We start from the raw sequence: 13,172 nt of genomic DNA on the forward strand, positions 1-13,172 counted from the left end.
GTCCTCTCGGTGAAGGGGATTTAGACATTACCATTTCGGTTAACCTGCCAACTGCAGCACATCATGGAAGGAGAGAGAGGAGACAGCTGAACCATCCGTAGCCCACCACAGAGGTGAGAGAAGCTAGGCAGTAGTAGCAGTCCTCTCTCTCTCCCTGCTATACAGGAAGAGGATAAGCCATCGCACTGATCCCCCCTTCCCCCCAGATCTGCCACTGGATACCTAAAGGGTGTTAGCCAGGACGGTAGACAGCGCAGCAGCTGGCGCATTGGAGATCAACTTCACTGTTCAGAGGCTGATCTCAAAGCAAAGTCTGTCCTAGCATCAATTTTCATTTAACTTAACCGACGTGGACGCATGGGATGCCAAATTTTAGGTTTAAGAGACAAGAAAAAAACACAAATGAGATAAAAATTAAGATAAAAAGGTTCTCAGACCTTATTTGAAAAAAAACTTAGTAGCTAATTTTCCACATAAGCATAGGTGTGTGCACACGGGGGATGCCTTCTGTGCACAGGCAAACCCTAATCTCATGCTCCCCCCACACACCAGGTAGGCAGATGATTTACAGCTGCGAGTGCCAAGCAGGTCTGCACCCTGGCACTCTGCTCCGTAGGCAGCATGGGCCGCGACAATCGTGCATCCCCAAACGCAGGGTCGGCACTCGCAGCTGTACCACTGTTCATAGAGAGGCAGCTGCAGTCTATGAATCATCATCATAGTTCTACCGGCTGCTGAGCAGGTCCGTCTCTTGGCGGGCAATATAAGCCGCAACCTGGCGTCATGTCGGGGCCATTAAACAGAAAGAGAAGCAGCAGCGCACATTTCCACCAGCCAGGACTGAGGAGGAGGATGCCACGACCAACACGCGGTCGCAGACTTTTGATTAATAACAAGTTACCAATATAATTGTATAATTGAGAATATTAAAGAGTTTATTTTTTCTAGAAGCTTTATATTTAAAGTACCTATTTTTTATTAAAGTGTTTCTTTTTTCTAGAAGCTTTATATTTATAGTACCTATTGACAACCTATTGTTAACAATATTAACACATACCTCCCAACATGACCCATTCCAGGAGGGACAAAATACTCTTCTCCTGGTGCCATCACCTGTGTTGAACTGATTCATTAATAAGAAAGGTGTTTCAACTTAGGTGACGCAATCCTAAATTACGAGTGAAGTCCAGGAACAGAGCATTTTGTCCCTCCTGGAATGAGTTATGTTGGAAGGTATGTCAATATAGTACTTACTGCACGTTAACCAGATTGTGAGAACTACTTTAAACATGCTGCCTAACAAGCAGTTACATTTGTTGTGGCGATCTGGTTAACATGCTCTAAGTAACATGGTAACCTAATTCACATGCCAGCGCCTGCATTCTGGGGTTGAAATAGAGGTGATCCTACGTACCCATCCCATTCAGTGCTCCTTCCTCTTTTTCTCATTCTTAGAGGCCCATTTATCGTCGAGTTTTATCATACGCAATGAGTTTTAAAACTGATTGCATATGATAATGGTGCTCCAATCAATCAGCTCCCCAACTGTCATCTGTTTGAAAAATGACAGTTGGAAGCTGATTGGTTTGAGCACCATTTATCATACGCAATGAGTTTTAATACTTGTTACGCATGATAAAACTTGTTGATAAATGGACCCCTTACTCTCTCCCTCTAATTGTACAATCGTGCTAGACATGCTCAATAGGCGGTGCTAGACACAACCAATAGCTGGTGCTAGAGACACTGCTTCATCAATACCCACCCTAATACAATGTGCTGCACACGTCTATGCATATACGTATTGGTTGTTGGCATCAAATATCCACTACAAGTTGCAGCATTTTCCTCTCAGAGATTTTGAAGACTTTATTGGTAAATAAGAAAATACAGTAATTCCTGCTGTAGAAAACTGACAGATATCAACCCGTGTTTCTACTTATTAGGTGATGATAGTTTACTATTTAATGAGGACACCTTTGTATGAACCTTCTAGGAAACAAGTTGATAGACGAAAAGATGGAGAAGATACAAGCTCGCTTGGAGCGTGGTGAGGAGATACAGGGAGAGTACCTGACATATCTACTGTCCAGTGGCAAACTGACCAATAAGGAGGTGTATGGTAGTGTGGCTGAGCTGCTGCTGGCTGGAGTGGATACGGTAATTATATAGTAAACCTCTTATCATTAAAATGTTGTTGATGTATGCATTTCCTCCATAGCTCTCCACTTGTTTGGTAGTTTTCACCTACTAGATGCTACAATATTACAGAAATGAAGACAAGGCATTGCTTTCTAATGGACAGTTAACATACTTACAGTAACAGTGTGTTGCGTTGGCCTTCCCGCCTTCAAACTGCAATGCTCCATTTTCTTATTCAGTAGAATTGAGTCCTGCTTAGAATGTGAATGGTGCATTCACAACACAGAGGTCAGACAGCTATTTTATAAGCTCTCCACCGATATGTGCTATAAGGCTTTTCATTCATACTGGTTTCTAGTGATAGGCTGTATTCTCTGGAATATGGTTATATCATCAGGTTATTTGCAGCCCTTGGCTGTGAGATCATAGCCCCGTATCACGCTCCCAGCATCTCACTAGCTTTCAGTGTTTAATGCACCTACTTACCATTGCCCAGTTTTAGATATTTTTGGAAAAAACGTTTGTTTGTAGCGTTTCCTCTCTCTGCTTAACATAAAGTGATCTCGAAGTAGTGAGAAAGCACAAACGGTACTCTAAAGATTGCACATAGTTAAAACTAGGGGTGAGCGGGTTCGGATTTCTGATATCCGAACCCCCCCGATCCGAGTCAGATCCGAGTCAGGCTCGACTTTTCCCGCCTGACTCGGATCTGAAATCGAGGCAAAACGTCATCATCCCGCCTTCCGGGTCTCGCGGGTTTTGGATCCTATATAAGGTACCCGCGTCGGCGCCATTTTCTCACTCGGCTGTGGACAGTGAAGAGGGAGGGGGGGAGTTAGGGCTGGCTGGGCTGTGTAGTGTAGTGTAGTGTAGTGCAGAGTAGTGTTGTGCTGTGCTGTGCTGTGCTGTGCTGCTGTTGTCCACTACTTCAAAGTCCATAGGGGCTGGCTGTGTTGTGCTGTGCTGCTGTTGTTAATAGGGGCTGTGTCCACTACTTCAAAGTCCATAGGGGCTGGCTGGACTGTGTTGTGCAGTCAGTTCTCCATAGGGGCTGTGTCCACTCCAAAGTCCTGTGCAGTGTCCCAGTCCTAAAGGGGTGCTGGAGTGTTGTCCAGGGGGTGCTCTGTCCATCAGGGGTGCTCCCCCCAAGTGCTAAAATAATAATATTTTTTCTGTGTTTGTGAATTGTGTGCACAGTAGCCGCACGTGCATCAACAAAGTAGTGCCAAGCGTGCGCCTGTGTCATAAGTAAAGGGCCGGCTGGCTTGACCATTAAAGGGTGCTGTAACCCCCAAAGTACACTCCAGTCCAAATAAAAAAAAAAATATTTTCTGTGTTTGTGAATTGTGTGCGCAGTAGCCGCACATGCATCAACAAAGTAGTGCCAAGTGTGCGCCTGTGTCATAAGTAAAGGGCCAGCTGGCTTGACCGTCAAAGCGTGCTGTAACCCCCAAAGTACACTCCAAACCAAATAACAAAATATTTTTTCTGTGTTTGTGAATTGTGTGCGCAGTAGCCGCAAGTGCATCAACAAAGTAGTGCCAAGCGTGCGCCTGTGTCATAAGTAAAGGGCCGGCTGGCTTGACCGTTAAAGGGTGCTGTAACCCCCAAAGTACACTCCAGTCCAAACCAAAAAATATATATTTTCTGTGTTTGTGAATTGTGTGCGCAGTAGCCGCACGTGCATCAACAAAGTAGTGCCAAGCGTGCACCTGTGTCATAAGTAAAGGGCCGGCTGGCTTGACCGTTAAAGGGTGCTGTAACCCCAAAAGTACACTCCAGTCCAAACCAAAAAAATATATATTTTCTGTGTTTGTGAATTGTGTGCGCAGTAGCCGCACGTGCATCAACAAAGTAGTGCCAAGCGTGCGCCTGTGTCATAAGTAAAGGGCCGGCTGGCTTGACCGTTAAAGGGTGCTGTAACCTCCAAAGTACACTCCAAACCAAATAACAAAATATTTTTTCTGTGTTTGTGAATTGTGTGCGCAGTAGCCGCACGTGCATCAACAAAGTAGTGCCAAGCGTGCGCCTGTGTCATAAGTAAAGGGCTGGCTGGCTTGACTGTTAAAGGGTGCTGTAACCCCCAAAGTACACTCCAGTCCAAACCAAAAAAAAAATATTTTCTGTGTTTGTGAATTGTGTGCGCAGTAGCCGCACGTGCATCAACAAAGTAGTGCCAAGCGTGCGCCTGTGTCATAAGTAAAGGGCCAGCTGGCTTGACCGTCAAAGGGTGCTGTAATCCCCAAAGTACACTCCAAACCAAATAACAAAATATTTTTTCTGTGTTTGTGAATTGTGTGCGCAGTAGCCGCACGTGCATCAACAAAGTAGTACCAAGCGTGCGCCTGTGTCATAAGTAAAGGGCCGGCTGGCTTGACCGTTAAAGGCTGCTGTAACCCCCAAAGTACACTCCAGTCCAAACCAAAAAAATATATATTTTCTGTGTTTGTGAATTGTGTGCGCAGTAGCCGCACGTGCATCAACAAAGTAGTGCCAAGCGTGCGCCTGTGTCCCATAAGTAAACAGCCGGCTGGCTCATTTCTTAAAGGGTGGTGTAACCCACAAAGTGCACTACTCTCCAGTAAAAATAAAAAAATATTTTCTGTGTTTAGCCGCACGTATATATCAAATCGATATAACATAAATGGAGGACCAAACTTTCTCCGATAAAAATAAAATAGAGAAAGATCAAGAACCACTTCCTCCTAGTGCTGAAGCTGCTGCCACTAGTCGTGACATAGACGATAACATGCTATCAACGTCGTCTGCCAAGGCCGATGCCCAATGTCATAGTAGAGGGCACATACAATCCCAAATGACAAAGTTCAGGAAAATGACCTTGAAAAAAACATTTAAATCATCTGAAGAGAAACGTAAACTTGCCAATATGCCATTTACAACACGGAGTGGCAAGGAACGGCTAAGGTCGATCCCTAGTATGTTCATGACTAGTGGTTCAGCTTCACATGACGATGGAAGCCCTCCTCCCACTAAAAAAATCAATAGAGTTAAGCTGGCAAAAGCACAGCGAAGAACTGTGCTTTCTAAGAAGATATCACAAATCCCCAAGGAGAGTCCAAGTGTGGTGGCGGTTGCGATGCCTGACCTTCCCAGCACTGGACGGGAAGAGGTGGCTCTTTCCACCATTTGCACACCCCCTGCAAGTGCTGAAAGGAGCACCCACAGTCCACTTGCTGATATGCAAATTGAAGATGTCACTGTTGAAGTACAACAGGATGAGGATACTGATGTAGCTGGCGCTGAGGAGGAAGTTGGCGAGGAGGATTCTGATGGTGATGTGGTTTGTTTAAATCAGGCTCCGGGGGAGCCCATCACGGTCATGCCTGGGCAGAAGACCAAACATTCCACCTCTTTGGTCTGGCAATATTTCTATCCAAATCCGGACAACAACTGTCTTGCCATATGTACCATATGTAAAGGTGGAATAAGTAGGGGTAGGGACATTAACCACCTAGGAACATCCTCCCATATACGGCACCTGCAGCGCGTTCATAATAAGTTACTGTCAAGTTCAGAAACTTTGGCTAAGACCGTAAGCAGTCCAGGGACACCTAAATACTGTTGTCCTGTTGTATCCAAGCGCCTGCAAACCACACCGTCAACTCCCTCCTCGTCAATTTCCTCCTTAGTCAGGATCGGAAGTAGTCCTGCAGGCCATGTCACTGGCATGACTGACTCTCCTATCCGGGATTCCTCCGGAGGATCCTGCATTGCTACGCCTCCTGCTGCCGCTGCTGCTGTTGCTGCTGCTGGGAGTCGTTCATCATCCCAGAGAGGAAGTAGGATCACCACTACTTTTACTAAACAATTGACCCTCCAACAGTCCTTAGCGAGGAGGACGAAGTACGACAGCAGTCATCCTGAAGCAAAACGTATAACTGAGGCCTTGACTGCTATGTTGGTGTTAGACGTGCGTCCGGTATCCGCCATTAGTGCAGTGGGATTTAGACAATTGATGGAGGTAGTGTGTCCCCGGTTCCAAATCCCGTCTAGATTCCACTTCACTAGGCAGGTGATACCGAGACTGTACAGAAACGTCAGAAAAAGTGTCCTCAGTGTCCTGAAAAATGCCGTTGTACCCAATGTCCACTTAACCACGGACATGTGGACAAGTGGAACAGGGCAGACTAAGGACTATATGACTGTGACAGCCCACTGGGTAGATGTATCACCTTACGCAGCAACAGCAGCAGCGTCACCAGTAGCAGCATCTCAGAAATGCCAGCTCGTTCCAAGGCAGGCTACGCTGTGTATCACCGGTTTCAGTAAGAGGCACACCGCCGACAACCTCTTAGAGAAACTGAGGGATATCATCGCCCAGTGGCTTACCCCACTTAGACTCTCCTGGGGATTTGTGATATCTGACAACGCCACCAATATTGTGCGGGCATTACATCTGGGCAAATTCCAGCACGTCCCATGTTTTGCTCACACAATAAACTTGGTGGTGCAGAATTTTCTGAAAAGCGACAGGGGCGTGCCGGAGACGCTTTGGGTGGCCCGAAAAATTTCTGGCCACTTTCGCCATTCAGCGACTGCGTGCCGAAGACTGGAGCGCCAGCAAACACTCTTGAACCTGCCCCGCCATCACCTGAAGCAAGAGGTTGTGACGCGGTGGAATTCAACCCTCTATATGCTTCAGAGGATGGAGGAGCAGCAAAAGGCCATACAAGCCCATACATCCACCTATGACATAGGCAAAGGAGGGGGTATGCACCTGACTCAAGTGCAGTGGAGAATGATTTCCGTGTTGTGCAAGGTTCTCCAGCCCTTCGAACTTGCCACACGTGAAGCCAGTTCAGACACTGCCAGCTTGAGTCAGGTCATTCCCCTCATCAGGCTTTTGCAGAAGCAGCTGGAGAAAGTGAAGGAGGAGCTAAGACGGAGCGATTCCGCTCGGCATGTGGGACTTGTGGATGAAGCCCTTCATTCGCTTTGACAGGATTCCAGGGTGGTCAATCTGTTGAAATCAGACCACTACATTTTGGCCACCGTGCTCGATCCTAGGTTTAAAGCCTATGTGGTGTCTCTCTTTCCGGCCGACACAAGCCTGCAGAGGTGCAAAGACCTGCTGGTGAACACACTGTCAGCTGAAGCGGAACGTGACACGTCAACAGCTCCTTCTTCATTTTCTCCCGCAACTGGGGCTGCCAGGAAAAAACTTAGCTATCCTAAGCAACCCGCTGGCGGTGATGCAGGGCAGGCAGAACCAAGTTTGGACATCTGGTCCGGACTGAAGGACCTGGCAACAATTTCTGACATGTCTACTGTCACTGCTTATGATACTGTCACCATTGACAGAATGGTGGAGGATTACATCGGTGACAGCATCCAAGTAGGCATGTCAGACAGTCCATACCTGTACGGGCAGGAAAAAGAGGCAATTTGGAGGCCCCTGTACAAACTGGCTCTATTTTACCTGAGTTGCCCCCACTCCAGTGTGTACTCCGAAAGAGTGTTTAGTGCAGCCGGGAACCTTGTCAGCGAAAGGCGTAGGAGGTTGCTTCCACAGTATGTGGAGAAGATGATGTTCATCAAAATGAATTATCTGCTCTTCCAGGGAGACCAGCCTCCAGAACGTACAGAGGGACCTGTGGTGGTGGATTCCAGTGGGGACGAGTTAATACTCTGTGAGGATGAGGATGTACACACTGAAGAGGGTGAGGAATCGGTGGATGAGGAGGATGAGGATGACATCTTGCCTCCGTAGAGCCAGTTTGTGCAGGGACAGATTAATTGCCAGCTTGTTTTGTGGGGGCCCAAACGAACCAATCATTTCAGCCACAGTTGTGTGGCAGACCCTGGCGCTGAAATGATTGGTTTGTTAAAGTGTGCATGTCCTGTTTATACAACATAAGGGTGGGTGGGAGGGCCCAAGGACAATTCCATCTTGCACCTCTTTTTTTTCTTTGCATTATGTACAGTTTGGGGCCTAGTTTTTCAAACTGCCATCCTGTCTGCCACTGCAGTATCACTCCTAGATGGGTCACGTGTTTGTACCGCTCACTCGTGTCGCTTAGCATAGTCATCCAGCTACCTCAGTGCAACCTTTTGGACATAAAAGCACTATTGTGAGGTGTGAGGTGTTCAGAATAGACTGGAAATGAGTGGAAATTAAGGTTATTGAGGTTAATAATAGCATAGGAGCAGAAAAACCTACAAATTCTGTGATTTTAGCTGTTTTTATGCTTTTTTTCAAAAAAATACAGATCCAAAACACAAAACCCAGAACCCAAAACACGGAAGGGTGGTTTTGGCAAAACCAATCCAGATCCAAAACACGAAGAAAGATCCAGATCCAAAACCAAAACACAAAACACGAAAAGTGGCCGGTGCACACCCCTAGTTAAAACACATCAAATTGATTTTGTCTTTAGTACTGTAATCTTTTCTTTATAGAAAATTAAGTCTAATTTTACTTTGTTTACTCTTTGCTGTAACAAAAGTATAGCAAAAGTTGCAGCTTCATTAAAATAATTTATGTGCAATATAGCTGTTTCTCTTAAAGTTTCATAGATAGGCTTAAAAAAATAAATATAGTAATAATATTTATTAAAGCTACATTAAGCCATAAAAGTCATACTGTCCTATGACTGTTACGCAACATTTTATGTCCTGGCTGTATGACCATTCTCAGCATTTCAGAGTTATAAATAATAGCACAGACCTATATAGCTTACTATGAAGCAGTTCTACAGACATTTGCACTGAACCAGAGCAAGCTATAAATATACTATTTGCATTAGACATTTAATGAGATTGCATTTGAGATCCAAAATTGCACTTTCATAGCAACCAGACAGACAGGGCCTGATTCATAAGTGGATGTAATGCTGATGTTTGCGGAGCTGAGTGATTTTTTTGTACTGCGCAGACGCCAAATTTGATTAGCGATGGCGGTCACAGTGAGGATTTGGCCACAGAGTGATTGACTGTCAGTGACCATTTGTGGGAGATAACGGGGGGTGGCGATACAAATGCAGGCGTGTCGTGACCATTGCAGGTGGCTTGTCTCAGCCTGTGATTTGGTCTGTGTACTCAGTTGCAGAAGCTCCAGCGGTTTACTTCTGATGGCCATGCATAGCAACCATATGGATTAGCGTTCACCTCTGAATGTTGCTCTGTCAGAACTATGGGCCTGATTCAGAGCCGGACGCTATTTGCGCTCGCTCTTTCAGAAAAAGGGGCCGGATATTTAAATAGAGCGCTCGCTCTTTGCGGTCTGTTGACGCCTCTATGTCTGAACGAGCAAACGAAACATGCGCTCGCTATTTTTAAAAAAAACGCCCCCTGGCCGCTCGCATCATACGTCATCTCCGCTATTTATTAGATTAATCGAGTATATCGAAAGGCATCTGAACTGCTCGCAGTGCTTGTGGTAGCATTTTCCTACCGCAATCATGCGAGCAGTTCGGCTAAAAGACAACCAAGTGACGTGGTCGATGACGCTGCTTTGTTAATTATGCACACCCTTAAAACGCCCTTCCCCTGTTACCACCCACAAACGCCTCATTCTGTCACTCAACTTAGCAGGCATTTGCTATTTTGCGAGCACACAATTTCCGACCACAATGACTGGTTCGCGCATGCGTATTACAACCCATACGCATGTGCAGTTGTGCGAACATCGCTTGGAGCGAATGAGCTGCCGCTTACGAGCGGCTCTGAATCAGGCCCTAAGACGCTGGGGCCAATGCAGCTGCAAACACAAATGCAGTCACTGGCTGCGACATGCCCAGAAAACATTCATGACACACCCACGTTTCAGTAGCCACCACCCCGTTACCTCCCAGAAACCCACACTAACTGTAAAACACTCTGCGTCCTAGTTCCCTTCTCATTGCGACCGCCATCAGAATTCGATCGCGGTGCATGCGCAATGTGACTCAGACGCATTTGCAAAAATCACTTAACTCCGCATTGCATCCACTTCTGAATCAGTCCCAGAGTGGGCTTCCCTCTTCTGTCTCACTTTAACTAGTGCCCTGCATGGATGTGGTATAAGAGATAGACAGTAATTAGATAGACAATGTCTAGGTAGACACCAGATGTTAGAAAGACATAGGTCAACAGGGACAAAAGATTGACACACAAAATGTCGACATGTAAGAAGGTTGACGTGTACAAATGGTCGGTAGGGTCAAAAGGTCGATGCATGATTTTCTTGTTTTCTAGCCCTAATCTTCACCCTATCCCTCCCCGCTGTGCCTAAGCCTAACTCTCCCTCCTGGTGCCTAACCCTAACAGTTGGGGTAGGTGCCTGATCCTAACCATCCCTTCTAGTGCCTAACCCTGACCCTGGAAAAAAAAAGGCATGTGTCGACCATTTTTGTGTCGACATTTTGACCCTGTCATCTTTCTTATATGTTGACCTTTTGTGCGTCGATCTGTTGTCCCTGTCGAACTTTTGTCTAACATCTGGTGTCTACCTAGACATTGTCGATCTAATTACTGTCTATCTACAGTCCGGGAACCCGTCCTACATACGAGGTGGGCACAGAGCTATTGCCCTTGTTTTTTAATGACACACTGGCATCAGAATTTGAGTCCAAAAAAAAAATAACATTAGGCCCTCAAACTTCTCTGTGTCAAATACCAGATTAAATTATTTGTATGTCAGTTTTGCCCCTATCCTTTACCTCCTGTACCTTTAAGGTGATATCTTAGAAACGTGGGCTCGATCCCAACTATGACGCAAAACCAGTCCAAGAAAACGGCTTGGGGACACTGCGTACTAATACACAGGACTATTTCTGCACATGCGCAGACCCATTGAAATCAGATTTGTATGTAAACCATACATACATACATAACTGAATCAGGCCCTTAGTATGTTATGGACTTTTTGAGGAAAGTTGAATTTCGGGTGCACAAAGGTCCTCTTTCCCTGCCAATTGGGCTCCTAGGAAATGTTTTGGACTAGTAAGTGTTGTCCTTTCGTCAATTAAGGCCTGATTCATAGGTGCACGCAGTGGCCATGTTGCATGCAAGTGGCCAATTTTTTATGGCTTCGCATACGTCCAGGTCACACGGCGCATGCATCCTGATGGTTAGCCCTTGGAAATCTAGAACTAATTTGTATGCAGGACGAAGACTGAGAATCTGTGCACACCATAGGGGTGGTGCAAGTTTCAATGTTTCCACCGATGGTGCACCAATGGTGAATATAAGACACACCAAGGTGGATTAGCGCCACTGAGTGAGCATCTCAGTATGGAAGATTATCGATTGCGGCATTAGCATAAACATGCAGCCACGTCTGCGTGCACCTCTGAATCAGACCATTACTGAAGAAGGCAAAGCTATGTAAGACTACTAGACAATGCAATAGCCACTCCAGAATCTGATGACTCCTTTTTAAGTTTATCTGGTGATACTTAGACCCCAGGGCTGCCTTTTTCTGGAAGGACTTACCGGCTAAAATAAGTTAATTTCTGCAGTAGTAGCTCTTTTTTCTCTGGGTGAAAAAAAAAAATTGTACAGTATCTCTGTGCCCCAGATTGCCACCTGAAGGAGGGGCAGCACATCTGAAAAAAAGAAGTCATCTGGACATCTAGATGGTGCCACACCAATGCTGGTAGTAAATTATGTAACTGGCTTGGACATAGGTGCATGTCTATTTTTCAGCAATTTTTGATGGCACCACTTCTGACATCTGGGTACTCAGAGTTCTTAATTGCTGATATTAGGTAACCTTTTCTGAGCTCTCTACCAACCTCCTACCCTTCCCCCCCTCCCCCTCCCCATCACAGGTTTCCAGAGGCACAGAGTGCAGAAACCCTTTACAGTTAGTCATTCAATGACTGGTGTATGTGTGTGTCATCTTAAGGAGCAATTCAGAATCAGCTTTTGGTTAGTGATTCAGGGCATGAGGGAAGTGTCAGTTCTGGATATCAAGGATGTCTATGTTCATAGGGCCTGATTCAGACCCACTCGCGAGCGGCTGTCCGCTCGCAAGTGGGTCGATGTTATGCACTGAGCATGCGCACGACGGAGGGAGCTCCGTCGTGCGCATGCGCCAGACGCGACGAGCGAAGGAAAGTCCTTCGCTCGTTGTGTCCGATCAAAGGGGGCGTGCTGTCAATGTTGATTGACAGCACGCCCCCTTTGGTGGGCGTGCCGGGGGCGTTCCCACGGGAACGCCTCCCGTCAGAAGCCGGCCCACTGACAGAAGCCGGCCCAGCTGAGCAGAGCGCACGCTCTGAATGAGGGCCGGGCTCCATTTTCATGGAGCGTCCTCCTGGACGCTCGTATAGCTGTGGGTCACCACCCACAGGCTATACGAGCGTGCTTTGTGATGGCCGCGATGGTCGAGACCATCGCGACCATCGAAATTGCGAGCCGGAGCCTGCGGTTGAGGTTTTCAACCGCAAGCTCCGGAGTGATTTTGGCTCTATCAGAGCCAAAATCACTCCCACTGACATCACTAGTGATGTCAGTGGGCCGGCTTCTGACGGGAGGCGTTCCCGTGGGAACGCCCCCATCAGGGAGGCACGCCCCCGGCACGCCCACCAAAGGGGGCGTGCTGTCAATCAACATTGACAGCACGCCCCCTTTGATCGGACACAACGAGCGAAAGACTTTCCTTCGCTCGTCGCGTCTGGCGCATGCGCACGACGGAGCTCCCTCCGTCGTGCGCATGCTCAGTGCATAACATCGACCCACTTGCGAGCGGACAGCCGCTCGCGAGTGGGTCTGAATCAGGCCCATAGTCTCTTAAGGCAGGATAGGCAGCGCTTCCTCAGCATTCCTTTCCAAACAGGTTACATGCAGTTACAGGTAATAACTTTTTGCCTGGTCTCAACACTATGGGTCATTACCAAGGTCATTGCCTCTATGATAGCGATTCACTTTCTGTGTTGGTCACTTTCTGTGTTGGTCACTAAGGAAGGCCCATGCCAGGGCACTGGCAGTTCACTTCAGCTAACTGACCAGATGCTGGAACTGCATGGCTGGGTTGACCTCCATGATCTTCCATGGCCTCAGTTTTTGACATGGTACAGTACTTC

At 46.9% G+C, this 13,172-nt stretch overlaps 1 protein-coding gene across 1 annotated transcript in view; it reads left to right on the forward strand.

The window, feature by feature from the left end:
- Positions 1–13,172, forward strand: part of LOC148524073 (sterol 26-hydroxylase, mitochondrial-like) — a 122,833-nt gene that overhangs the window by 83,382 nt on the left and 26,279 nt on the right. The window contains exon 5 of the mRNA XM_088472355.1: positions 1,997–2,160. Coding sequence (XP_088328481.1) covers positions 1,997–2,160 — 164 coding nt within the window. The remainder of the gene's footprint in view (positions 1–1,996; positions 2,161–13,172) is intronic.

The sequence above is a fragment of the Taudactylus pleione genome, unplaced genomic scaffold (assembly GCF_031769625.1).
Source record: "Taudactylus pleione unplaced genomic scaffold, aTauple2 ptg000122l, whole genome shotgun sequence".
NCBI lineage: Eukaryota > Metazoa > Chordata > Amphibia > Anura > Myobatrachidae > Taudactylus > Taudactylus pleione.